General features: G+C 43.2%; 1 protein-coding gene across 7 annotated transcripts in view; it reads right to left on the reverse strand.

The window, feature by feature from the left end:
- Nucleotides 1-27,980, reverse strand: part of LOC122565115 (UDP-glucuronosyltransferase 2A1) — a 112,695-nt gene that overhangs the window by 44,921 nt on the left and 39,794 nt on the right. Inside the window, exons 1-2 of one of the 7 annotated variants that reach the window (XM_087995193.1) lie at nt 15,945-16,654; nt 15,663 (exon numbers count right to left, since the gene is read on the reverse strand). The exons of 3 other annotated variants lie outside the window; for them this stretch is intronic. In XM_087995193.1, the coding sequence (XP_087851319.1) occupies nt 15,663; nt 15,945-16,363 (420 nt within the window). In that variant the 5' untranslated portion in view covers nt 16,364-16,654. Of the gene's footprint in view, nt 1-10,854; nt 11,642-15,657; nt 16,655-27,980 lie in introns of those variants that run through there. 3 more of the 7 variants (XM_043720765.2, XM_043720806.2, XM_043720757.2) reach the window with 3 other exon arrangements.

Consider the following 27,980-nt stretch of genomic DNA (forward strand, 5'->3'; position numbering starts at 1 on the left):
ACTGAAGAACTAGCCACTATCAGTTAATGGTTGGGGAAGAGTGCTATCACCAATCCTCCTTTATACTCTTTCTGAAATGAACTCTAATGGGTTAAACAGTCCCGGGTGGAGCATAACAGAAACAAAATCAAACTGTTCTGAGGAAGGGTCACCTGATCCAAAATGTGAAATCTAATTTCTCTTCACAGATGCTGCCAGACCTGTTGAGCTTTTCCAGCAACTTCTGTTTTTGTTTCTGACTTCCAGCATCTGCAGTTCTTTCAGATTTTTTTTAAAGTTTATGAAAATAAAGCAGAAACTTGTTAAAAATCAAATCAAGATAACATTATCCAGGGTGATGATGCACCCTAGTCTCTATGGTGTCCACCAGCCTCTGAAGGCCCAATCCTTCTCTCCATAACGCTTCTAAGGGCATGTTTGGTGAACAGCGGTAACAGTCTTAAAAATAGAATGCAGCTTAATGCACAATAGCAGTAGATATTGGTTCGTTGTCTCATTAGACACAATCACTAAGACAATCGGGAAACAGGGATGACGTGTTTGACCCCATTGGGATTGTAAGCTTGACTCTTCTTTCTCCAAGACTGTGACAATTTACTCAGCAAGTTTCTCCCTCAAATGTCATGAAATAAATGACCAGAACATCTGTTCTAGATTTTGGTTGGGAGATTCTCTTCTAATTATGCTGTGGAATAATAGTGTTCACACAAGATCTCCTTTAAAGTCATATTCAAAAGCAAAACATTCAGCGGTGCAGTGCTCTCTCAGTACTCACTAATGCTGTTTTGGATTATATGCCCAACTCTCTGCAGTGGGAATTGAGCCACTGGCTCTGGCTTCAGCCCAGAGACAAGTATGTGATCACAGAGTCATTGCTGACATTTAACCAGAGCATCAAAAATTCAACAACCCTCACATAACATTATCTCAGCAAACCATAATGATTAAGTTAGAAGCCATATTCATTTTACAGCAACTGATCAGGACAGAAATAAAAATCAATTGTTCACTTCAACAAAAGTAATCAACAATTCTGTGACAATTTTTGTAAAAATGCCTTAAAATGTCCTCTCTGACACCCATCTACATTCATCTGGAAAGAAAATAAACAACTTTGAAGAAAAGATGGATTAAATCAATTGATATGCTGTTGCAAAGAACTCTAGGAACTTTCCTCCATCCAAGCCACATATCTCTTAGATGCTCATATTGACATTTTTATTTTTGAGTGCACAGGAAGATTAAATATTGAGTAGTCAAATGCTGAATACATTTGGTTTCTAGCCCTAAAATGATCTCTGTAGAACAAAATCATATAAGGTTTGCACATCAGAAGGAGGCCATTTAGCCTCAGAAGGAGTCTGGTGCTGGAAAAGCATAGCCAGTCAGGCAGCATCCAAGAAGCAGGAAAGTCGACGTTTCGTGCATAAGCTTTTCATCGGGAATGAAGGAGCGGCCCATGGGAGTTGAGAGATAAATGGGATGGGGTGGAGCTGGGGGGAAGGTAGCTGAGGATGCGATAGGTGGTTGAAGTTGGGAATGATAGTTCTGAGAGGAGGGTGGGGCAGATACGTGGGCAGGAAGATGGACAGTTAGGACAGGTCAAGAGGGTGGTGCTGAGTTGGAAGGTTGGATCTGGGATAAGGTGAGGGGAGGGGAAATGAGGAAACTGCTAAAATCCAGGGTGTGCTTGGAGGGTCCCAAAGCGTTCTTCCTCCAGGCATCAGGTGGTAAGGGTTTGGCAATGGAGGAGGCTTAGGACTTACATGTGTTCGGCCGGGGGATCCAAGATGGCAGCGATCTGAGGAGATCTGCACACCAGTCCAGCAGCAATGATATTTTTACTACCACTCCCCCCCCGCCACCTTTTTTTTGGAGAAAATCGATGTTAAATTTGAATCCATTTTGCGGTGGACCTTCGAGTGTCCAAACAACACGGGCAGGGAGTATTTTGTTTGGATAATTGATCGTTCGGGTGGCCGGAAACAAGCGGTAATCTGAGTGCCGTTTGTTCAAGCATTTCTCGATGCATGCCATACTGCCGGTTAGCCAAGAGCTGCCGATTATTGAACATCTCTTGATTATCCAGCAATACATACCATAATGCCGTTTAACTGATAACTGAATGTTGGGTTGCCTGCTGCCGTTTTTGCAGGGCCTTGGGATCTTGTTCAGATGGTCCAGGATTTGGTTGGTTGATGTTCAGATAGTCGCGGTTCTACTGCAAATACATTTTGAGTGAGCGAGGATGGCGTAAGGACAATATACAGTCAAACCCCAACACATGGGTCACTCGCCAAAGGCAATGGGCGGGCCTGTAACTGCGACTGCAGATGCAGCTCCCTCGGCAGCCAAGAAAGAGACACCAGCGCAGCAGAATGCCGCTGAAGAACTCATGGCGATCCAAGGGATGGATCAAAGAGTTGACGGAAGACAATCGTACTCGGTTGGAGCCAATTTCGGTCATGCTACAAAAGCATGAGAAGGAGTAGGAAGGGCTCAGGAAGCAGGTTGAAGAGGTCGAGCGGCGGATCATGGCGTCGGATACAGACGTCATGTCCTTGGCGGGGCAGAGCCAGGCGCTCGAGAAACACTTCCGGGCCTTGACTGGACAGGTCAATGATCTGGAAAATCGAGGTAGAAGGAAACATATCCGGGTCGTTTGGCTGCTGGAGGGAGTGGAAGGTAGGCAGCTCACAAGCTTTTTTTGAAGACTAGCTGCCACAGTTTCCAGGCTGGGATGCCGAGGTGGACTGGGTGAAGTTTGACAGAGTCCTGGAATCTTCCAGAAGGATGGGGAAAGATCCACAGGCCCTGGCTTATCAGGGAACTAAGATAATATTTTTCCGGGACTTTTCTGTGGCGGTGATCCCTAAAAGGAAATTGTTTGATGTTGTCAAGAAAAAACTAAGAGACTTTGATATTCATTATTCGATGAGCTACCCAGCGTGCTTCGTATTATTCACAAGGAGACGGCACGGTCATTTGACTCCTCGGAACAAGTGAAAATTTCTTGCACACTTTAAAATAATTTGGTCGGATTTATAGACACGGACAATAATGTTTGGTTTTATTTTCTCTTGCTATGTTTCTAGTAATGTTACCCCCTTCTTAGAGTAGTTGCTGTTGGTGTGTTTTTCTTTCTCTGATGAGGATTGGTGTTGGTATATCATTGGGGGTAGTTGGAGTGCTCATTACTTTGTCTGTTTCCTTCTATTACTTGGGTCTGGATTGTGCCTCGAGCTGGAAAAGAGGAACAGAGATGTGCATAGGAGGTGAAAGCACCCTCTATGCGCAGGGGGTAGAGTTTCCCCATTAAGTGCCTTTTGCATTTTGCAGTTAGTTTAGTTTTTTTGATTTTTCATAAATAGACTCCACAAGTCTTCTTTTGTATCTGCTAAGCACACCGTAAGTCAAATTCCTCCTCTCAGCAGGTCAAAGGTGGTTGTAAAGGATCATGGCTAGCAGCGTTCTTAAATGGTGCACTGGAATATTAGAGAGATCCATTTGCCAAGGCGTTTTAAGGCGTTGTCAAGCCTTAAAAAGGAGCAGGTAAATGTTGCCATGTTGCTGGAGACTCATCTTAATGACAAGGAACACTTGAAGTTACAGCAGGGCAGGTTTGATCAGGTGTTTTTCTCGTCCTTTAATACTAAGAGCAGGGGGTGGCCATACTTGCCTGGAAGAATCTTCCATTTAATTTAATAGATTGTGGTAAAGATAAATATGGTCAGTTTATTATCCTTAAGGCCCTAATACATGGCAAGGAATACAGTATTTTGAATTTCTATTGTCCTCCCTTTAATCTCTGACTGATGCACAATCTAAGCTGATGGTCTTTGCATTGCATATTATTATGGGGGGGGAGGAAGCTTTAATTGCCTTATGGATCCTGCGCTGGATAGAATACCTAAAGGCCCCCCAAAGCTTTCTCTACAACCTAAACAGGTGAGTGATCTACGTGTGCAACTGGGGTTGATAGACGTTTGGAGACATCTCCACCCTAGGGGCAGGGACTTCACGTTCTTTTCTAATCCTTATGAGTGCCATACGAGGATTGATTTGTTTTTCCCTAACTCCTGCGGCTCTTCCAGATTTGGTAGTATCGTGTTCAATTGGGAATATTGCCTTCTCTGATCACAAAGCATTATATTTAGTGGTCGGGGTTAAGGGTAACGCAATGAGCTCACAATACTGGCGAATGGATCCCTTGATCCTCAAGTATAGCAAGTTTGTTGAGTACTTTTCTAGGGAATTTGAAGCATTTTCAGCCAGCAACAGCTAGTAATCCGTCCATTCTTTGGGAGACTGCTAAGGCCGATGCTAGAGGGATAATTATCTCATACTCGGCTAGTCAGAAGCAACAGAAGGGAAAGCAGCAGCATCTGTTCGAGACACGATTGAAGACAGCAGAGATGGCATATTACAGTGGACCGTCAGTGATTAAGCTGCAGCAGATTAAAGCCCTTCAATCCCCCTTAAACTCCATGCTTACACAAACAGCCAGGAAGGAACTTTCCTTTGTGAAGCAAAGGTTGTTTGAGCATGGTGATTGGCGGGGAAAATATTTGGCATATGTGGTTAGGAAGAAGACTGTCTCCCAATCTATTGCTTCTATTAGGGAAGGGTATGGGACTCTTACTTCTAAAAGATCAATGCAGCGTTTCTGAAGTTCTATTCTGAACTATATCATTCTGAATGTTGCGAGGATAGATGGGATAAAATGGAGCCTTTTTTTAGGAACTTGGATCTTCCTGGGGTGTTTGCTGCTCCATTATCAGACCAAGAGATACAGGAGATGGTGAGGCAACTTCAAAGTGGAAAGGCACCCTGCCCTGATGGTCTTCCCAGTGAATTTTATAAAGAATTTGTAAACATACTGTCAGGGCCAATGCTAGACATGTATAACTATTCATATAGTCATGGTTGCCTCCTGCCATCCTCAAGAGGGAGGCTAATATCTCTCTTATCTTCAAGAAAGGGAAGGCCCCAGAGGACTGTGCTTCTCATAGACCTATCTCGGTCTTAAATTGTGATTTTCAAATTTTATCTAAGACTTTGGCATTGGGGTTAGAAGGGGTGCTGCTCTCTTTTGTTAAAGAAGATCAGACAGGCTTTATAAAGGGTCACAGATCTTCTAATAATGTTAGAAGGTTGCTTAACATGGTTCAAGTGTGCTAAAAGCGATCGGTTCAAGGATTGGTGGTCTCTTTGGCATGTGATCGGGTGGAATGGCCATACCTTTTTTATACCCTGGAGTGGTTTGGCCTGGGTGAAGTGATTACGAGATGGATAAAGATCCTTTACAATGATCCTCTGGCGACGGTTTTCACCAACTGTATAAAGTCTGACAATCTTAACATTGGTAGGGGCAGTTAGCAAGGCTGTCCGCTCTCACCTTTGCTTTTCACAATAGTGATTGAACCATTGGGGGAGGCCATTGGTGGGGATCCTAATATAGCTGTCCCAAAGGTGGGGTCAAGGGCACATAAGATTACACTATATGAGGATGATGTTCTTATTTTTCTCTCCAATCCAGCAGTTTCAGTACCCTGTTTGATACAATGTATAATTTAATTTGGTTCTTTCTCAGGTTATAAGATCAATTTTTCAAAGTTGGAGGCTACGCCAATGGGGGAGTCTTAGGGGAATACCTGGTGTGGAAGGTGGGTTCCCCTTTAAATGGGCACAGGGAAGTTATCTTTACTTGGGCCTCTCTGTTACCCCTAGCTTTGATCAGTTATTCAAGGCTAACTTTGTAAATTTATATGACAAGATTAAACAAGACCTTCAAAGATGGGGGTGTTGGTTGGGGGAGGGGGGGGGCTTCCAATATCATGGTTGGGTCGACTCGCTCTTATCAAAATGAATGTTCTTCCTCACTTATTGTACCCTTTGTGGATGCTCCCTTTGCTCTTTCCCAGACAAACATTTCAGAAATTGAATGGCTGGTTTGGTTCTTTTATTTGGTGTTATAAGCAGCCAAATATTAAGCTTGCAAAACTGCAATTGCCCCAGGGATTTGGGGACGTGGACCTCCCAGACATTAAAAGATATCACCTGAGCTCCCTCCTAACTTTTGTAAGTGACTGGGCCTGTGGGGACTCACCGTCGACATGATTGGACATTGAGGCCTCCCATTCAAAGTGTCTTCTTATCAACCTGTTGTTTTTAGACAAAATGAGGACAGTTGCAGAACACTGCCATAATCCAATAGTTACAATCATGATCAAAGCATGGAGGATAATGAGGCAGATGGAGGGTAGTATCGCTAAAACATCTTTTCTTACTCCCATAGTTCGCATGCCAGGTTTCCAGCTAGGAACAATGGATCTCGGGTTTAAACTTTGGACGGATAGAGGAGTCTCTTGTTTGGGTGATCTGTTCGAGGGTGAAATGTTGATGTCATTTGATCAAATAACTCAGCAATATGGATCACTGAAACAGGGATCTCTTGCATTTCTTTCAGATTAGGGATTTTACCCGGAAGGAGACCATGCTTTTGACTGAGTGTTATAGATTTGATCTGGAAAAGAGGGTGTTTCAGGCTAAGAACACTCTTTCAGTGAGTACTCTCAATCATTTGTTGGGGGGAGGTTCTTCAGGTGACATCGAGCAATTATGGGAGGTCTTTGAGAGAGAGAGAGAGAGAGTTAGGAGTTGAGATCACTTTGGAAACATGGGAGAACATTTGTGAGAATGCGAAGGGAATTTCGATATGTAATAGGACCCATGCTCTGCAGTTAAAAATTCTTCATAGGGCTCATCTAGCCCCAGATCATCTTGCAAAATTTAAGCAGGGGGCATCTTCAGTGTTAACCAAATGTAAAATAAATAAAGGTACCTGCATTTATTGTTTATGGTCCTGCCACAGGCTCCGTGTGTACTCGGAGTGCTGTGGCAGCAGTAATAGAGAGGGTCTTGGGGACCAAAGACAAGGTGGGCCTGGTCTTTTTGCTCCTGGGTCTGCCGAATTTACCTCACTTAGATGTATATGGGGAAAAAGCTTTTTAATATTCTCACCCTTTGTGCAAGGAAGAGCATTCTGATGTGCTGCATGTCTGAGAATGCCCCGGGATTTTTGGGGTGGTTGGGAACACATTCTTTTAGACTTGCTTACAAATATGATGCACCAGAAAATGGACAACTTTTACAAGGCATGGCAGCCCTTTTTCAATTACATGGAAGTAGATCTGTCCACCATTTTGATTAGGGCTTTTGTCTAGCAGGATGGTTTGGTCTGATAAACCTGAGGCCATGCGAGGAAGGATTTTGAACAAAAGTGTGTTTAATAATTGATGCTCTTAGAAGTTGACAGCAATGGTCTTGTTGCACTGAGTGACGTTATTTATTTATTTATGGATTTGTAATAAGTGTAGTTTTGTAGAGTAGTATAGTAGTTGGTTTATTGTTATTTGGTGTTTTTGATGTTATGATACTATATTTTCATGTTTCTGTAACTCGCTAGTTTTGTAAAGAAAAATTTTTCAATAAAAATATTTTTAAATAAAAGTGTTCAGCCACAGTGCAGTGCGGTTGTTTTGTGTGTGTCCCCCAGAGATGTTCTCTGGAGCGTTCTGCAAGTAGTCTCCTGTCTTCTCAATGTATAGGAGACCACATTGGGAGTAATGGATACAATAGATGATGTGTATGGAAGCACAGGTAAATCTGTGATGGGTGTAGAAGGTTCATTTGGGGCCTGGGGGGGGGGGGGGGGGGGATAAGGTGGGAGTTGTGAGCACAGGTTTTGCAATTCTTGCAGTGCCAGGAGGGGAGTTTGGGTTGGTGGGGGGGGTGGACCTAAGAAGGGAGTCGCGGAGGGAATGGTCTTTATAGAACGCAGATAGGGGTAAGGAGGGAAATGTATCCTGGTGGTGGGGTCTGTTTGTAGGTGGCGGAAATAGCAGAGGATAATGCAATGTATCTGGAGGTTGACGGGGTGAAGGGTGAGGACCAGGGGCGTTCTGTCCTTGTTGCGGTTGGAGGGGTGGAATTTGCGGGCAGAGGTGCGGGAAGTGGATGAGATGCGCTGGAGGGCATTATTGACCACGTGGGAGGGGAAATTGAGATCTTTGAAGAAGGTAGCCATCTGGTTTCTTCTGTGATGGAATTGGTCCTCCTGGGAGCAGATGCAGCACAGGCGGAGTTGGGAATAATGGACAGCATTTTTACAGGAGGCATGGTGGGAGGAGGTATAGTCCAGGTAGCTGTGGGAGGTGGTGGGTTTGTAGATGTTCGTGTTGGATCGGTCACCATTGATGAAGATGGAGAGGTCCAGGAAGGGGAGGGAGGTGTCTGAGATGGTCCAGTTGAACTTAAGGTCACAGTGGAACGTGTTAGTCAAGTTGATGATCTGTTCAACCTCCTCGTGGGAGCATGAGACAGTGCCGATACAGTCATCGATGTAGCGGAGGGAAAGGTGGGGAATGGTGTTGGTGTAGCTGCGGAAGATGGAATTTTCCACATACCCAATGGAAGAGACAGGCATAGCCGGGGCCCATGCAGGTGCCCATGGCGACCCTTTTGGTCTGGAGAAAGTGGGAGGATTCAAAGGAGAAATTATTGAGCACGAGGATCAGTTCAGCCAAACAAATGAGAGTTTCAGTGGAAGGACACTGGTGGGGACGAAGGGAGAGGAAAAAATGGAGGGCTTCGAGGCCTTCGACATGACAGATAGATGTGTATACGGACTGAATGTCCTTCGTGAAGATGAGGCTTTGGGGACCAAGGAAACAAAAGTTATGGAGGAGGTGGAGAACGTGGGTGGTGTCCCAAACATAGGTGGGGAGCTCCTGAACCAGGGGGAATAGGACAGTGTCAAGCTACGTAGAGATGAGTTCGGTGGGGCAGGAACAGGCCAAGATGATAAGTTGACAGGGGCATAGCCCTTTGTGTCTATGCTAGGGCACAAGACAGGCGGGTACGTCAGGGCCAATAACCCAGGCCAGCAGTTATAGGGGCCTGTATGCTCATTTTGGGGTGCAGGGTTGTTATATTCAGGCTGAGGGCAGGGCCAGAGGTTTGGTTGGGCCACTGTGCTCTAGAGGTCAAGCTGGCACCTCTGCTTATGGATGGGAATGTTTTGCTTTGTTCTAAGGCAGTGGGTCTTAGTCTTGGAGCAACATTGGGCCTCTCATTTCTATCCCAGGCCTCTGCTCCATGCAAGATCAACTTAGTTAGTCCTGTTCAGTCCATTCCAGATTCTAAACTCATACCTCTGGGAAAAAAAATTGCATATTTCCTTTTCAGCTTTTTTTTTGCCATTTACCTTGAATTGGTGTGCCCTGATGTTCTTCCATCTACCACTCTGGTCTTTGAGTACCTCTCTCAAATGCTCTTTGAGCCATCTTTTTCCATGAATAGTATCTCATGCTTCTCCAGTCTATTCAACTAACTAAAGCCAGTCATCCCTGAAACCATTCTCAGAAATCCTTTCTGTCTTTCTCCAATGCCTTCACATTCTTTCAAATGTTCATAACACAGAAGTGGACGCATTAGTTCAGTTGAGATCAAACCAGTGTTTTATGAAGGTTCATCATAACCTTTACTACTCTCTGTGTCGATCTGAAATGTCCAAGATTTTGTGATTTTTTTTTGGAACTGTTTTCTTGATGTATCCTGCCACTTTCAATTTGTACAGGTATACCCAAGTCTATCTATTCCTGCAACCCATTTAGAATTGTATCCTTTAATTTATATTATCTCTCCCAATTCTTCACAACAAAATATTTCTTCATATTTCCTTTCATTAAATGTGTCTGTTCATCCACACTACCAGTTTACATTCCCTTAAGGTCAATCAATAACTTCTTCCTAATTCACAGCTCTTAAATGTTTCATGTTCCTCAAGGACAAAAAAAATCAATCATCATTATCCTTTGTTTGCTGTCACTCAGCCAACTTCACATCCATCCCTCCACTGTCCCTTTTATTTCACGGATTTGAACTTTGCTGACAAGCCTTTTGTATGGCACTTTATCAAATGTGTTTTAGATGTCCATGTACATATTCTTTCATTTAGAATTAACAATCACTTGTACAATTGTGGATTAAGAAAAAACAGCATTGATGATTGAAAGAAAATCATATTATCCTAACGTGATTGCGTTTTCTGGTGAGTTAACAGTGATTGTTAATCCTAACCTGAGGCAGCTTTTCAAAAATCATTCTCAGCAAAGAGGTTAAAATGACTGGATCAAATTTGTGGGATTATCTCATACGCATTTTTGAACAATATTTGCAATTCTCTAAGAACTTGAATCTAAGAAGGATGGGACCATTAAGGGAATTCTTCTGCAACTCCCAATGTTATTTCACTCAATAGCCTTATCTCATGCTGATTTATTAAGCTAAAGAACAATTTGTTTTTCTAATAATTTGATGCTCATAATTGTTTGTCCACTTTAAATCCATGTGGTAACTAGACTACCTCCTCTTTCAGAGTCGAAGAGTGTGGAGCTGGTAAAGCACAGCCGGTCAGGCAGCATCCGAGACACAGGAAAATAAACGTTTCGAGCATAAGCCCTTCATCATTCCAGATGAAGGGCTTAAGCTCAAAACGTCGATTCTCCTGCTCCTCAGGTGCTGCTTGACCTGCTGTGCTTTTCCAGTTCCACACCCATCGATGCGGATCTCCAGCATCTGCAGTCCTCACTTTCTCCTACCTCCTCTTTCACTCTGAATTTGCAATTATCTTCCTCCTTGGCATAAACAAATGAAAGGTATTCTTATAGTACCTCAACTTTACACTCTACCTCCATGCAAAAATCTCCTTGTGTGTCCATAATCAGCTTGTTGAAGATTTAAGCACATTTATTATCACATTAAAAGGGTCAAATCTATCTTGCAACTTACCTAACACTTTGCTGTAATACAAGTCCCAATCAGTCCACATCTGATTGCACATCAAATCATACATGAGAAAGTAAATGATATTCTGAACTCTCTCAAAGAAGGTCATCTTATCTGTAAATTCTGACAGAGTCGCAGGTACATAGGAAGGAGGGGCTGGGATTTGCCCACAAAATCTCTCTACTGTAAATCCTGGAGAAAATCTCATAGTAAAAATGAAAGGAATCCCTAGCTTCAGAGCTAAAAGGTCACCACAACTATGTAGAGGGTCAGCCAGCAGAACTTTAAACTTTGCTTCCTGCAGTTTCCGCAGCAGTTTGTGGTTTTGTAATATTCCATCACAGATCTGCCTGGCCAGTTTTGTTCCATTTGCCATGATTGCTGAGAATCTTCTGTAGGCAGCCCAGTAAGATAAAAAAGGTTTCTCATACATGAAGAATGCTGTTGCTTCTTTCAGAAACTCTTGATATGAACCAGAGACAAATGGGACTTCAAACACTTCAAATTTTAAGCTTGAAGACTCCGATTGTTTTATGAAAAGTGCAGACGAGTATACAACCACAGTAACATTGTGACCCCTCTCGATCAGCTCCTCAATGACAGGTTTTAAATTAATCCAGTGACTTCCTTCTGCAGGCCATATCAGCACATTCTCACTGGTAGCCCTCTGAAGAAAAAGGAACACTGGAAACAATTGTGTGAGCTGCATGATGACCATCAAGAGTGGTTCAGAGTAGCAGTTAGAGATCTTTTCTCAATAACCTGTTCAGTGATGTCCTAACACCTTGAACCCAGGCCTCCTTGGTCTACACACTGCAGCAGGAAACTCCGCCCAACTGTATGAATCAGAGCAATTAGCTCTACTTAACTACAGGATGTTGAGCTTATAGAGTTAAAAAGTTCACTTCTTTATTATGAAGTGAAAGCAAATTCTAATTTCTGGACTGGATTAAGGTTTATATGGATTCTGGTTAACTTTCAAGAGGTAAATAAGATATACCTGCAAAAAGGAATCAATGGCAGGTTTAAGGAGAAAGTGCACAGGAGTGGGACAAAGTGATGGGTTATCAGAAAGTGACCACCCCCCCCCCCCCCCCTCCTTTATGAATTACTTTCCTCTACATCCATTGGTTCTGTCGTGTATGAGCTGCCCCAGCACAGCCAATATAAAACAGTTATACTTCTTGCTAACACAGGAAAGAAGGGAAAATCCAACTTCTAATGTCCCCAAAAAGCCCAGCAAATAATTAGAGAACCGTTGCCCCCATAAGTTAAATAGAAGGAAATTGTGAAGAACTGCTCTCCTTATCACACCCTGACTCATTCCTGTGCTTCACTTGTGAGCTTTAAAGCAGCAAAGTTGGGAGAGAAACAACCTGTGATTGGAGGAGAGGACACAGTTTGGAAAGTAAGTGCTGGCAATGAGGCAGTCATGGTCAAGGGGGATGCCTTGGTCTGAGGTGGGAACGTAGAGGATGCTTTTACCAAAGCCAGGAACAGAAACTGCTTTTAGCTTAGGCTGGGGTCAGAGATTGCTTTTTGTTTGCCATGGCTGGGAGGTGGGATGGCCCATTGCTGGATCTAAAGGTTCCATTTGCTGGGGCAGGACATTGGGGAGGGAAGGAAGGTGGTTGCAAGATGGTTTGGAGATAGAGACAGCAAGTGGAAATGAGGAGGCAAGGAGGCTGCAACGTAGGGTGGGTAACAAGGAGGCAGCAGGGGCCTTGGGAGGAATAGAAGGCTGCATGAGGGAGAGTAGAAGTAGGGTAGGATGAGAAGGAGACTGTAAGAGGGGGTGATGAGAGAAGGAGGCAGAAGAGATGCCTGAGGGGGAGAAACAGGATAAGAGGAATATGAGTCAAGATCAAGATTTTTGCCTGATACGTCGACTTTCCTGCTCCTCGGATGCTGCCTGTCCTGCTGTGCTTTTCCAGCACCACTCTAATCTTGATGCTAATCTCCAGCATCTGCAGTACCCACTTCTGCCTAAGAGGAATATGAGAGGGAGGCTGCAAAAAAGAAAGAGTATGTTTTTTGTGGGAGAAAATACAGGTCCCAGCCTCCCCATGACATGGCCACAAAACAGACAACACAAAATATCTGCACTTAGCCATTGAACCCACCCAGGATGCCTCAAATTGGCCAAACCAGCCGCACCAAGACATCACACATACCACAGGACATGACGCATCCAGCCCCAGACCAAGAGAATATATTTCTTCAGATTAAATGACAATGAGCTCCCATTCCACAATAGCCCAGCACCTCCGATGTCCTTAGGGCACAGCCGCTCCCACTAGGAGTCAAGCCTTCACAAAGGGTACCCAGACAAAGAGGCACCAAAGGTACTTTGCTTGCCCCCTCAATAATATGAACACATTGATACCAGATGAAACCTGCTAATACCTACTCCAGCCAAGGATCAGAAAACTCCTGAGTCAATTAAGAAATTCTGTCAGATATCAGACACTTGATTCTTTTCAATGAATGAACTTTATTTCTCCTTGTTGGTCAACTCACACCATTGTCTCATAATTGACACTTCATTGTTGTAAGGGTATAACACTCCATGTACTCTCTGTTCAGGGAAGCAGCTGTGGCTCCTTCTGAACAGCCTGTCAGTGACTATTTCAGTGGGATCAAGTCTCTTCTGCGATATCACGGTTTGTTAAATAAATCCTTGTCAGTTCTCAGTCCAATCGGTGTGTTTGTGATCTCTGATTAACTGGGCTAAATTCTCCGACAGTTTTAAACGTCAACAAAGGAACACTCAACATACGAAGATTAAAGACACTTTAATCACTACTCTAAAGTGCGCCCTGCGAATGAATGTAGAATCTGCAATTTAAAGCTGTCTAAATTCATGCATGATTACACTTTGCAAAAATGTAGTGGATCCTCCTAAAATACATATTGGAAAGGTGAAACTCATTGGTTTAAATTTCTCCATTCAATCAAAGGTGTCTGTAGGAGGGTGGCTTTTTGTATGGAGAAGTATGTGGCAGTTATTTTGAAAACACTTCCTTGCTAACTAATGCCTGTTGTGCCAATTCCCATGCTGTGATCTCTCGGAAATCAAAGCTTTCCTTCTGTGTTTTGGATTTTAGTTTAATGGACACCTCATCATTACTGAGGTTATTGATGAATATGTTTAATTATGCTTCTGTATTAGTCTAAATACCACACACATCACCACATGTATAGAAGGTATTGTTACTAGTAGTGTGAGTTAATGAGAATGAAAAAGTAACTCCTGAACACCAAAAGGTAGTGCTCGACAAAATCATTCCTGAAGAAGGGCTTATGCCCGAAACGTCGATTCTCCTGTTCCCTGGATGCTGCCTGACCTGCTGCGCTGTTCCAGCAACACATTCTCAGCTCTGATCTCCAGCATCTGCAGACCTCACTTTCTCCTCGACAAAATCTTAACAGGAGATCTCAAAAAATACTACTTTGACCTCTCTGAGGAATACCAAACATATCAAACTACAAACCTCAGGCAAGTTGATGAACAGCATCAAAAACGTTTACAGTGACTCAAAAATAAAAGTCAATAAGAAAATGACCTTCACTTGTATAACACAGAGAGTAAGAACACATTCCAAAGTACTCACAGGGGCATAATCAGACTCACACCATCCTGACCTGCCACTATGTTACCATAACTGTACAACCATTTCCCTGCTGAACCATACTGTGACTGCCCCAAAGCCAGGTGGAGTGCAGGAGTTTGAGAAGGCAGGTCTCCATCTCTTTTCCAGGAGCAATTAGAGAAGGCAATGAATGGTAGCCTTGTTAGTGATGTTCACATCTCAACAACAAATGCATAAAAAAGAATCACAGCCCAAATTGGAAAGATTACTTCAGTTTTAGATTTTTAATTAGGTGCAGGGCCTCATGTGAACCAGAGATGGTGAAGTAAGTTTAAATTTTATATGTCATGTTTAAAGTAAGTTGGCAATTCTACTATGATATTGTCTATAATGGGTTCCTCAAATTCACTGACAGCATAGGTGTACCAACATCAGCGTCCTCTCTCAGGCCGATATTCCCAGTAAAGAGACACTGGTCATACACAACCAGCTGTGATGAGTGGGCCACACTGTCAGCATGCCGGACACGAGACTCTCTGAACATGTGCTCCATTCCAAACTCCACAACAGTAAACGATCACTAAGAGGGCAGAGGTAGCACTACAAGGACACCCTGAATACTCTCTAAACAAATGCAGCATCTCCAATATGCACAAACTGGAGAAGAAGCATCCTCAAAGGTGCCAACCACTTCCACTCTTCACATGGAGTCCAAGCACAAGCAGCAAAAAAAAAAGGAGTCCGCAGAATCCAGAGCATCCCAAACCCCCACCTCAAGAAACTCCACCAGCCAGAACTGTGGCAGAATCTGCAGATCCAGAACTGTACCATTCAGCCACAACTGAATCCATTCTCCTGGTGTGGAAGCAACTCCCCCACCCCCACCCCCTCCCCCACCCCACCCCCACCCCCCCCCCCCCCAAGGGATTGACAGAGGTGAAGGACACTTTTCACCAATTTTTCATTTGACTGTATTCTAATAAGATTGGCAAGAAATTTGAATATCGTTTGACATCAAAAGACTGGGCTTGGGAAAGGGATCTGATAAAGGTAGCACCTAAGGAGAAAACAGCCATCAATATAATTAGAATAATATCAATGGAATGGGTTAACGGTTAAACATACAGATAACAGGTTTTGTTTTACATAAGTGCTACTTTGCTGGCAACAGTTCAAGCCATTTTCCATCAAAAAGAGAAGCTGACCAACTCACCCAACACTTCACTGTAATACCAGTCCCAGTCAAGCCACATCTGATAGCACATCCAATCATACATGAGAAAATAAAAAACATTCTGAACTCTCTCAGTGAAAGTCATTTCATCCGAAAGCTCTGACAAAGTCGCAGGGACATAGGAAGGAAGAGCTGGAATCTGTCCACAGAACCTCTCTGCTGTAAATCCTGGAGAAAATCTCAGCGTCAGGATGAAGGGAATTCCCAGTTTCAGAGCCAGAAGATCACCGCAATTGTGTACAGGGTCAGCCAGCAGAACTTTAAACTTTGCTTCTTTCAGTTTTTGTAGCAGTTGTCGGTTTTTCAGTATTCCATCACAGATCTTTCTCAAATTTTTTGTTGCATTCGCCATTATTGTGGAGAATTTTCGGTAACTGTCCCATTTGGATAAATGAGGTTTCTCATAGATCCAGAAGTACAGAGATTGCTCCATAAAATCTTCATATTTCTTTCTTGTAAATGGTACTTCAAATACCTCAAAATGCATGGCTGTAGGTTCAGAATAATTCACATAAAGTGTTGCTGTGTATATAGCAACAGTAACATTGTGACCTTTCTCAATCAGCATCTCAATGACAGGTTTTAAATTAATCCAGTGGCTGCCTTCTGCAGGCCAGATCAATACATTCTCACCGGTAACCCCCTGGAGAAGGAGAAACATTGAAAGCATATGCCTGAGCTGCATGGCGTTCCCTCAGGAATGTTTCTGAGCTGTAGTTGTACATTAATTCCTTGAATCATATTTTTATGCACACACTGGAAAGCTGCTTCAGTATTGGCCAGAACAAATCCAATCCATTTCCCGATATGGCATTGACATTCTTGGGAACAATGTTCAGCTCTCCACATTAAAGTAGCAGGAAATTCAACACTTGGACTGGCATATGAAATGTTGTGATTAGAATCCACTTTGATAAGAGCTTTCAAAAATTAACTGGTTATTAACTTGAAATAACTGCATACTTAAAGGGAAAAGTAAAGCCAGTAGACTGATTGGAAGCTCTGTTAAAAAACTAGCAGGCTTGATGGGCTGATTATTTTCCAATGGTTAATTTCCCAGTTAAGGAAATCAATGATTTCCCCAAATGTATGATCACATCTAAGATCAGTTACAATCCCCTCTCGGTAACTCAGCTGACTTGTGACCCCTAGGTGGCACTTTGAAACACTTATTGTATCTTTCCAGCCACACAAAGCTGTGCCCCTCCATCCTATGGCAGCAACAACACCTTTTCCAAACACAAAGAACTCTGCACCCAAATGAGATGTAATTAAAGAGGCTGTTGTGGACCATTTTGATTACAAACCAGAACCATCTAACTGGAGGATACCAGACTGCTACTGTTGCTGTCCGCTTTGTTGTGGAGGATATGAAGGAGAAGCTCAGATGTGCCATCAGAAGATAACTCTGTGAACCAAGAGAAATAGATTCAAGTATCCGGCATTGCATCATGTGTGTAACAACAGAATACCACTCTTGAATCTAGAATGGGTGAGCAGGATGTTTGGGGGAAAGAACAGAAACAGTTGGCAACATTAGCTCAGCTTGACAAAAAATGTTTTGTATACTGAGGGTGAAAGGTTTAGGTGGATCAGATCATCGCAACTTTAATGGAGTGCTGGGGGTCAGGAATGGGACTGGGGGGCATTGGGTCTGACTTTGGCAAGGGGAAAGACGAGGTTTGTTCCAGAGTAGCTGAATGCCGTACTTCTACTCTGTAGGGACTTTACGATGCTATGATTCTCAAATTCAATGGCGACAGATAGTCTTCGACGTGGGGATGAATCCCAGGAGTTGGAGCAGTGCGGAGCACAGTGCATAGTTGAGTCTCTGTGGGTAAGAGTTGGCTGGTCCCTGGGGAGGGAGTGTAAGTGATCTGGTGGAAGTGTAGTTGGGTGCATGTGAGTTTAGTAGCAGTTCTGAAGCTTGGCTACATATTGAATAGTCCAACTTTTCCTGAGTAACAATTTTCTTTGATGCCAACTAATCTAAATGGCAACTTTCAAAGGGTGATGGATGTAGAGGAATTGCCCAGAGGAACTTTCAACTTTGCCATATGGGTAGGAGGTTGCTGTCCCTCTAATTTTCCTACCAGCTACACAGGCCTCCAATTCTGCTGCATGGTAATGACTTCTTGACCCAAAATTCAATGCTGGAATTGACGTGCTGATGCTAAACAACATGCACAAAACCTTAGAAGAGCTTGAAGATAGGGTAGGAGATAGGGTGCCAAGAAGGTAGGGTGTCAACTGAATACAGGGTTAGGTGCCAGGTGGATACAGTTCCAATTGGAAAGGGGTTCAGATGCTTCAGAGTGTGCCTGAATATGAATTCTACAGGGACCCTATATCTACTTCTGATCTATGCTGGATTAATACTATCTGGCAGACAGAAAATCCAGGTCTATACTTTTACATTATACTTTAAATTTCTAAATATTTATTACCTGCAGATAGATTAGTTTATTATATATTTTATCTTCTTCCTTTACATCATAAACTCCTGTTTTATTGTTAACCCCAAAAATACGACATTACATGGTTATGATTCAGTGAGAGATCACTGTTGAAACCAAAAAAAAACAAATTGATCCAACAAGCCAGATTTCAGTCTGTGATCTGAGTTCCTCAGTAATAACATCAGCTGAGATCATAAAATATGATTAAACATACATTGTGAAATTGGTTGTATTTTCCAAACTAAGCCTGGCAACTGGGATCATCAAGAATTCATATCTGAAGTTAAAATATGTGTGACAATGGGTGAAAATGAAAAAGATCAAACTAAGTGTCACACAATTAAAAGAACATAAAGGACAAATTGTAGGAAGATTAGTCCCAAATTCTAATTAATGAAGTTTCTTCTGAATTTGATATTGTGACTACTTGATTGTCATACATCTTGAGATTTTTTTTTGACTTTATTAAAAATTGTTCAAGGGGCTAACAAGTATAACCGATTAAAGGTGATAGGCAAGCATTCCTTACTTTAAAATAAGCTTTCAAGCCAAGAGGGAATCGGTTTAGCTCAGTTAGCTGAATTATTGGCTTGCAGAGCAGTGTGATGCCACCAGTATGGGTTCAATTCCCATCACTGGTTTGAGGTTTCCATGAATGACTCTGCTTCTCAACCTCTTCCCTTGTCTGAGGTCTAGTGACCCTCAGGTTAAACCACCATCAGTTGCTTGTCTCTAATAAGAGCACCTCCTATGGTCTAGTAAGATTACGGTGACACAAACAGCTCAAGCCAAGAATGTCATATGAAAGAGACATCATACTTATACAAGTTATTGAAGTTCCTTGATTGAGTAACATGTTCTGTGGATACTGAGAAGTTTGTACACATATTGTACTCAATTTTTAGAAGAAACTAGATAAGGCGCCACACCATAAGCTTTTGTGGAAAATAAAATCTTATTACATGAGCAATTAAAAATTAGCACAGATAAAAGATTTGCTGGCTAGCAAAAAAATAAGTGTATGCAGAAATAAGTTCTTGACTGATTAGCAGAATATGATGTGGATTCTGGATTTATTCCTGATGAAGGGCTTTTGCCCAAACGTCGATTTCACTGCTCCTTGGATGCTGCCTGAATTGCTGTGCTCTTCCAGCACCACTAATCCAGAATCTGGTTTCCAGCATCTGCAGTCATTGTTTTTACCAGAATATGATGTGTGCAGTGCTGCAGGGTTCGGTGATTGACACTCAGATTTTACAATTTATATCAATGACTTAAATGAGAGGAATGAAAGCAAGATAGCTAAGTTAACTGACAATACAAAGATAGGTAGGAAAATAGTGTATGAAGAAGACATAGGAGTTTGTAGACAGATATAGACAGGTTGAGTAACTGAGCTAAAACATGGGCTAGTGTGGGAAATTGTGGAGTTGTTCACTTTGGCCAGAAGAATACAAAATGTGGAGTATGACTTGATTGGAGAACGACTGTGGAATTCCAATGTACAGAGGGATTTAGGTACTCAAGAGTATGAGTCACATTAAGACAGTATACAGGTAAAGCGAGTGATTGAGAAGGCTGGTGCAATGCTATCCTTTATGATGGGATTGAACGGAGTTTAAAAAAAGCATGTTAAACTTCAGTTACATTTTCGGTTATACAACGTCTTAAATACTACGGACACTTTTGGTCTCCTTGTTTATGGTGATGTGTTCAAGGTGTTGTAGATAAAGTTTACCAAACTGATATCTGTAATGAGCATGTTGTCTTCTGAGGATAGGTTGGACCAGCTTTTGAGGTTTGTGTGACAAGTGGAACTCTCTACCTCAGAAGGTAACTGAAGCACAGACTTTGAATACCTTTAATGCAGAGGTAGATAGGTTCTTGTTAAGCAAGGGGATCAAAGGTTATTTGTGGCAGATGGGAATGTGATTTTTGAAACACAAACACATCAGCCATCATCCTACTGAATGGTACAGCAGGCTCGAGAAGTCAAATTGCCTACATCTGCTATTATTTCATATGTCTGCAGTCTGGCTGCATAGGAAAATGGCTGCCAAGAGATCTCGGAATCTGTGCATAACTGAGTTACACCTGTAGATACATTATACCCAGGACCCCTTAATTGTAACAGTGAAAGTAGGGGCTAGGGAAATGCATAATGAAGGGATTGGGTTTGCAGTCCATGACCTGATCTGTTCAATTGCAGGAGGAAACTTTGCTGCATGTAGCAACTGCAAGGGGGATCCCCATACAAAACCTTGGCACCTGTATCCCACAAGTCAAACTACAAACCTCAAGAGCTTTGATGAACGGCATCATTAAAGGTTCCAAATATAAAACAATCCACAAAAAAAAATACATTGACATAACGCCTGTAGTGTTAACTTTCCAAGCTCTTCATAAAGGGGTAATCAGCCACATAAAATGGGCACCATGGCAATTAAGGAAAGTTTTGAACGGGTGACCAAAATCACAATAAAAAGGGTTTTAAAATGTAAACATAGAAAGAATGGTGGAAATATTCAGGTTAAGTTGTGTGGGGTGGGAGAAGTGCAATGTTGCTGGATCTCGTGTAACAGGCTGAGGTCATGGTCTAAATGATTGGGTGAAGGAAATTGGAGGTGCTCAGGAATCAGGACTGGAGGAAAGCTTAGGGTCAGAGGGGTTTACAGAGATAGGGAGGAGTGAAGCGACATATGGAAGTACTTGACAACAGCAATGAGAATTTTAAGCTCAAGCATTGTTGAACCAGGATCCAGTGTCGGTTAGTAAACACAGGATACTGGACGAGTGGAATTTCATACTAGGCAGAATACAAGTGCCAGGGTTTTGGATGAGCTGAAACCTTTAATAGGCCAACAAGGTTATTTTGTTTCCCCAATTCAGCAATTTTTCTATCAATTATTAATTTTCATCTGGCTCTAGCAGGAGGCATCTCTCATTGTTCACATATTCTTCTGTGTGATTTCAGCTAAATCCTTCACATTGAATTGCTATCCATTGAAGGCACCCCCATACATCCTACTTTTCTGTACATCAGATTTTCAGCGTCCTCCAGTATTGTTCAAAAGAGGGTGGATTGACAATCAGCTTTCTCCAGGGTCTCCACAATCAGTAACATCACTCAGGGTGAGGGGAAAGGTGGAGGTGAGAGGCCACAAAGTGGATTGTCTATGTGGCAAGCAAATGGTTGGCAACCAGGACTAAATAAGTGGGCCACCAACAACCAGGTCATTGTATCAAATAACAATTTACTTATGCATCAGATTTTACTTTTTCTCTAATGCTAATTTGCTTTTCTCACTTCTTCAGTCCATGAGGTACGAATGCTTGCCTACTTTGCCAACCTCAAGGAATCAGAATGAATACTCACACACATCCTCCACTGATCCACTGGTTTAAACAGTTACTCCATTTTACAGAACGATGGAATGGATATGAAGACTATTTGGTCCATTGTCTCTTTGAAAGGATTATCCAATTACTCTCACATTAGTTCTTCTCTCCTCAAGTATTTATTCAATTACCATTTAAATGCTGTGATTGACCCTGCTACCACCAGCTTTTCAGATTATACATTCCAAATACCTCCAATCCATGCTTGCCCAATTATCAGAGTCCTAATAAACAGGGCGGCACGGTAGCTCACTGCTGCCTCACAGCGCCAGGGACCCGGGTTCAATTCCAGCCTCGGGTGACTGTCTGTGTGGAGTTTGCACATTCTCCCCTTGTCTGCGTGGGTTTCCTCCGGGTGCTCCGGTTTCTTCCCACAGTCCAAAGATGTGCAGGTTAGGTGAATTGGTCATGCTAAATTGCCTGTAGAGTTAGGTGCATCAGTTAGGGGGAATGGGTCTGGGTGGGTTAGTCTTCGGAGGGCCGGTGTGGACTGGTTGGGCCAAAAAGACCTGTTTCCACACTGTAGGGAATCTAATCAAAACATAATTACTCCTTATTTATTCTATCAAAAGTCCTCATCATTTTCAGTACCTCCATTAAATCATTTCTTGACTTGTTCTGGTGTAAGGACAACAATCCTTCTCAAAATAACCGAAGATCTGTGTTTCTGGCATCATACCTGCTCTCGACCATCTCCACAGCCCTTACATCCATACTAAGGCATGGTACCCAGAAATTAATAGAATAATCCAGCTCAGGCCCAATTTGATTTACAAAGGTTTAGCAGAGGTTTATTTTGCCTCTTCAATCTTTAGAAGATAGGGATAATGTCACTGGACTAGTAATCCAGAGCCCCTGGCTAATGTTCTGGGGACATAGAAAGTTGCAAAATATTAATTCAACAGAATATGAACTGAAAGGTAGCCAAATTGAGATTATGTCAATCAACATAAAAGCCTACCTGGTTCATTGATGTCCTTTAGTGAAATAAATTTGCTATCTTAACTTGTCTCCACCAGACATACAGCCATGTAATTGACTCCTAACTACCCTGTGAAATGGTCCTAACAAGCCACTCAGTTGTACTAAACAATTATAAAGAAAGTAATGAAACTTACAGACCATCTGGCAATGATTAAGGCAATGGTAAACCTTGTCTTGTCAATCCAGTCCCAAAGGTCACCTTATCAATGTTAGGGATTTGTGTCAAACTTTGTAGAGGTATCTCACAGACTGGCAAGCAACAGCTTGACATAGTCGTTCTCATGAAATCATTCTTTACACAATATATTCCAGTCATCAGCATCACTACAGCTAGGTCCTGTCTCACCAGCAGTAAAGACTCAGAGATGGTGATACAGTGATATATAATCAGGAGTGATGATCCTGGCACCCTCAACATTGACTTCAGACCCTCTGAATTCTCATAGTATCAGGTGGCCTTTCACTCCTTGTCTGCAGTGGCTCAAGAAGGTATTTCACTACCACCATCTCTGGGGCAATTTGAGATAGACAGTAAATGCTGACCTCGCTAGTGATACCCATATCCCATGAATGAATAAGAAAGACTTCTCAAAACATCCTGGCGGAGGTGGGTACTGCAGATGCTGGAGATTAGAGTCAAGATTAGAGTGGTGCTGGAAAAGCACAGCAGGTCAGGCAGCACCTGAGGAGCAGGAAAATCAACATTTCAGGCAAAAGCCCTTCATCAGTCCATTCCTGATGAAGGGGTTTTGCCCGAAACACAGATTTTCCTGCTCCTCGGATGCTGCCTGACCTGCTGTGCTTTTCCAGCACCACTCTAATTTCTTCTCAAAACATCCTGTCTGCATCAGAGCTTTGTGTACAGATGCTCATAGGTTTCTCTATCCTGCTGCTTCTTTTAAAATAATACCATCTATTTTCTGTTGCTTCCTTCATTCTTCTGGCACATGGAATCATTTTTCAAGAAAGAATGTTCCATTTCATCTGTTAAATTTCATCTTAGACCAGCTTATGACCTCTTGAAATCTTTATTATTCTCCATTAAATGAAGGGAGTCACTGAATTAAGGAGAGCTTTATTGCCTTTTCTTGCCAGACAATGAAATGAGAATGGTTCTGTCGGATCCATAAGCACCGGGACATGCTTAATGAGTTAGATGGCCTCTATCCTGCTGTCTCAACTCCCTTGTGCAGATCCACCTTTTCCTTGTATTCCCACTCACTTCAGTTCTGACAGAATTTGACTCTATGCCAGTTCCTGTTAGGTGTCTAACTAACTAGCTGGTGTTTGCTGAAGAGTTAAAAGTCATAAACCACCAGGTTATAGTCCAACAGGTTTATTTGAAAGGACAAGCTTTTGGAGTGCTGTGCTTAGTAGTGTTCTGAAAGCTTGTATTTTTAAATAAACCTGTTGGACTATAACCTGGTGTTGTGTGATTTTTAACTTTGTCCACCCCAGTCCAATAACGGCACCTCCACCTCATTTGTTGAAGAGGTAACGAAGAGGAATGTTGTTGATGTACTTCATACGGACTCTTTAAAAAAAAAGTCATCACAGAATTGAAATGTTAACTCTTTCTCTCTCCATAAATGCAGCCACATCTGCTGAGTATCGTCAGCAATTTCTGTTTGTTTCAATCCAGTACTACACAAGACTTGTGAGGAAAGTTATAGTTCATGACTTAAAGGGACAGTAGCCCAAAATTAGCTGAGCAACAGAAAACAGACAGTACTATAATGATGGATGTACTTTTCAGAGCAGAAGAACGTTTGTGGTGGAGTTCCCCAGAGTTCAATATCGAGACCACTTATTTTTCTGATACTTATAAATGATCTAGATCTTCGTTTGCAGGAGACAATTTCAACAATTTGGGGCTGCATGGTGACCCAGTAGTTAGCACTGCTGCCTCACAGCACCAGGGACCCAGGTTTGATTCTACCCTCGATGACTGTGTGGAGTTTGCACATTCTCCCCATGTCCACGTGGGTTTCCTCTGGGTTCCTCCCACAGTCCAACAATGTGCAGGTTAGGTGAATTGGCCATTGTGTTCAGGGATGTGTAGGTTAAGTGCATTAGTCAGGGGAAGCATAGAGTATAGGGGAATGATTCTGCATGGGATACTCTTCGGAGAGTCGGTGTGGTCTTGTTGGGCCAAATGGCCTGTTTCCACATTGTACGGATTTTTTTATTCTATGATACAAAAGTTGGAACATTTCCAAAATGGGATAGAATAGAACTTCAAAAGGGCATTAACAAATTGATGGGGTGGGTGAAAAGGTGGTAAATGAAATTCAATGTAGTGTGAGGTGATACATTTAGGCATAAAGAAAAATATAAAACGGCACGGTGGTTAGCACTGCTGCCTCACAGTCCCAGAGACCCGGGTTCAATTCCTGCCTTGGGCAACTGTCAGTGAAGATTTTGCACATTCTCCCCATGTTTGCATGGGTTTCCTCCCACAGTCCAAAGATGTGTAGGTTGGGCGAATTGGCCATGCTAAATTGCCCGTAGTGTTAGGTGAGGGGGTAAATGTAGGGGAATTGGTCTGAGTGGGTTGCTCTTCGGAGGGTCGGTGTGGACTTGTTGGGCCGAAGGGCCTATTCCCACACTGTAAGTAATCTAATCTAATCTCTACTCTAATCAAAATTAAATGTTCTACTCTAAAAGGTGTGTAAGGGCAAAGGTTCCTGGGTGTGTATACAGTCATAGAGTCCACAGGATTATATATCATGGAAACAAACCCTTCAGTTCAACCAGTCCATGGCAAACATAATCCCAAACTAAATTAGTCCTACCTGCATGCACTTGGTCTATATCCCTGCAAACCTTTCCTATTCATGTACTTATCCAAGTGTCTCTTAAATATTGTAACTGTGTCCACATTCACCACTTCTTCAGAAAGTTCATTCCACATGTGAAACACCCTCTATATAAATAATTTGCCCCTCAGTTCTTTTTAAATCTCTCTCCTCTCACCTTAAAAATGGGCCTCTTCATCTTAAAATCCCCTATCCCAGGGAAAAGACACCTGCCGTTAGCCCGATCTATAAAATCATCTCAACTCAATAAAGGTGGCAGGTCAGTAATGAGAGTAGTTACTAAAGCACACAGTACACTCAGTTTCAAAGCATGCCGTACTTACATCTGTACCAGTCAGACCTTAGTTGGAGTTCTATGTACAGTTCTGGGTGCCACAATTTCAAAATAATTTGAATGTAATGGAGTGAGTGCACAAGAGGCATGCAGAGGGTGGTGCATGCATGGAACGAGCTGCCAGAGGAAATGGTGGAAGCTGGTACAATTACAACATTTAAAAGGTATCTGGATGGGTACATGAATAGGAAGGGTTTGGAGGGATATGGGCCGGGTACTGGCAAGTGGAACTAGATTGGGTTGGGATATCTGGTCGGCATGGACCAGGTGGACCGAAGAGTCTATTCTGTGCTGTGCATCTTTATGACTCTCTGACTCTACTCTCCTTGCAGAAGAGAAAGTGAAGAGGCAATCGGATAGAAGTTTTCACGATCAGGAGGGGCTAAATAAAGGATAGGGTTAAAATGTTCTCATCCACATGACAGCACAGACGTAAAGTATTTCAAAAGAGAAGCAAACTGTGAGGAGAGAAAAAAAAACACATTCTCAGTGTGTAAATCGTGCACTGCTTGAAAGTGCAGTCCGAAGTTCAACTGAAGCGTTTAATCGCATGATCAAACAGAACACAATGTGCGGGTTTATGGGGCAAGGTGTGGAGATAGACACTCAGATCAAATTCTCAGAGAGCCGGTTCAGACACGCTGGGACGTTCCTTCTGCACGATAACAATTCTCCGCCTCTGGCTCTAAGGTTAACAGCAGTACATCAACATCCAATGTGCAAACCTCCTCGGACCTGTCCTCCTCATGGAGGGGCAGTGTCCAGAGTTTAAAGATGATTTGCAAAACTCATCCTGGGTGGGAGGTGAGAAATTTTGTTCAAAAATCTCAGTGAGCTGTTACAATCTGGGAACGAAGGGGCGGGGGAAGCTAGATTGAGTTTTCCCACAGCCTAGGCCCAGAGTGAGCTCAGGGTTTTATTACTGCCCTGTGAATATATGGGGCAGGAGCTGCAATAATGCAACTCCATGACAACTAGAGGCATTAACTGTAAAATCAGTCATTTTCCACTCATTTGACCACATCAAAGCTGAGATTTTAATTTTACTTGATTGGAAATGGGCATTTCTGGATTGTGGATCAGTGGTGCTGGAAGAGCACAGCAATTCAGGCAGCATCCGAGGACAGGCAAAATCGACGTTTCGGGCAAAAGCCCTTCATCAGGAATAAAGGCAGAGAGCCTGAAGCGTGGAGAGATAAGCTAGAGGAGGGTGGGGGTGGGGATAGAGTAGCATAGAGTACAATAGGTCAGTGGGGAAGGAGATGAAGGTGATAGGTCAGGGAGGAGAGGGTGGAGTGGATAGGTGGAAAAGGAGCTAGGCAGGTCGGACAAGTCCGGACACGTCAGGGGATCGTGTTGCTGGAGGTTAGAAACTAGGATGAGGTGGGGGAAGGGGAAATGAGGAAACTGTTGAAATCCACATTGATGCCCTGGGGTTGAAGTGTTCCAAGGCGGAAGATGAGGCGTTCTTCCTCCATGTGTCTGGTGGTGAGGGAGTGGCGATGGAGGAGGCCCAGCACCTCCATGTCCTCCGCAGAGTGGGAGGGGGAGTTGAAATGTTGAGCCACGGGGCGATTTGGTTGATTGGTGCGGGTGTCCCGGAGATGTTCCCTAAAGCGCTCTGCTAGGAGGCGCCCAGTCTCCCCAATGTAGAGGAGACCGCATCGGGAGCAACGGATACAATAAATGATATTAGTGGATGTGCAGGTAAAACTTTGATGGATGTGGAAGGCTCCTTTAGGGCCTTGGATGGAGGTGAGGGAGGAGGTGTGGGCACAGGTTTTACAGTTCCTGCGGTGGCAGGGGAAAGTGCCAGGATGGGAGGGTGGGTCGTAGGGGGGCGTGGACCTGACCAGGTAGTCACGGAGGGAACGGTCTTTGCGGAAGGCGGAGAGGGGTGGGGAAGGAAATATATCCCTGGTGGTGGGGTCTGTTTGGAGGTGGCGGAAATGTCGGCAGATGATTTGGTTTATGCGAAGGTTGGTAGGGTGGAAGGTGAGCACCAGGGGCGTTCTGTCCTTGTTGGGTTGGAGTGGTTGGGTCTGAGGGTGGAGGTGCGGGATGTGGACGAGATGCGTTGGAGGGCATCTTTAACCACGTGGGAAGGGAAATTGCGGTCTCTAAAGAAGGAGGCCATCTGGTGTGTTCTATGGTGGAACTGCTCCTCCTGGGAGCAGATACGGCGGAGGCGGAGGAATTGGGAATACGGGATGGCATTTTTGCAAGAGGTAGGGTGGGAAGAGGTGTAATCCAGGTAGCTGTGGAAGTCGGTGGGTGTGTAGAAAATGTCAGTGTCAAGTCGGTCGT

Source organism: Chiloscyllium plagiosum, unplaced genomic scaffold (assembly GCF_037043375.1).
Source record: "Chiloscyllium plagiosum isolate Xiang-an unplaced genomic scaffold, Cpla_swu_hap1 HiC_scaffold_2, whole genome shotgun sequence".
Classification (NCBI taxonomy): domain Eukaryota; kingdom Metazoa; phylum Chordata; class Chondrichthyes; order Orectolobiformes; family Hemiscylliidae; genus Chiloscyllium; species Chiloscyllium plagiosum.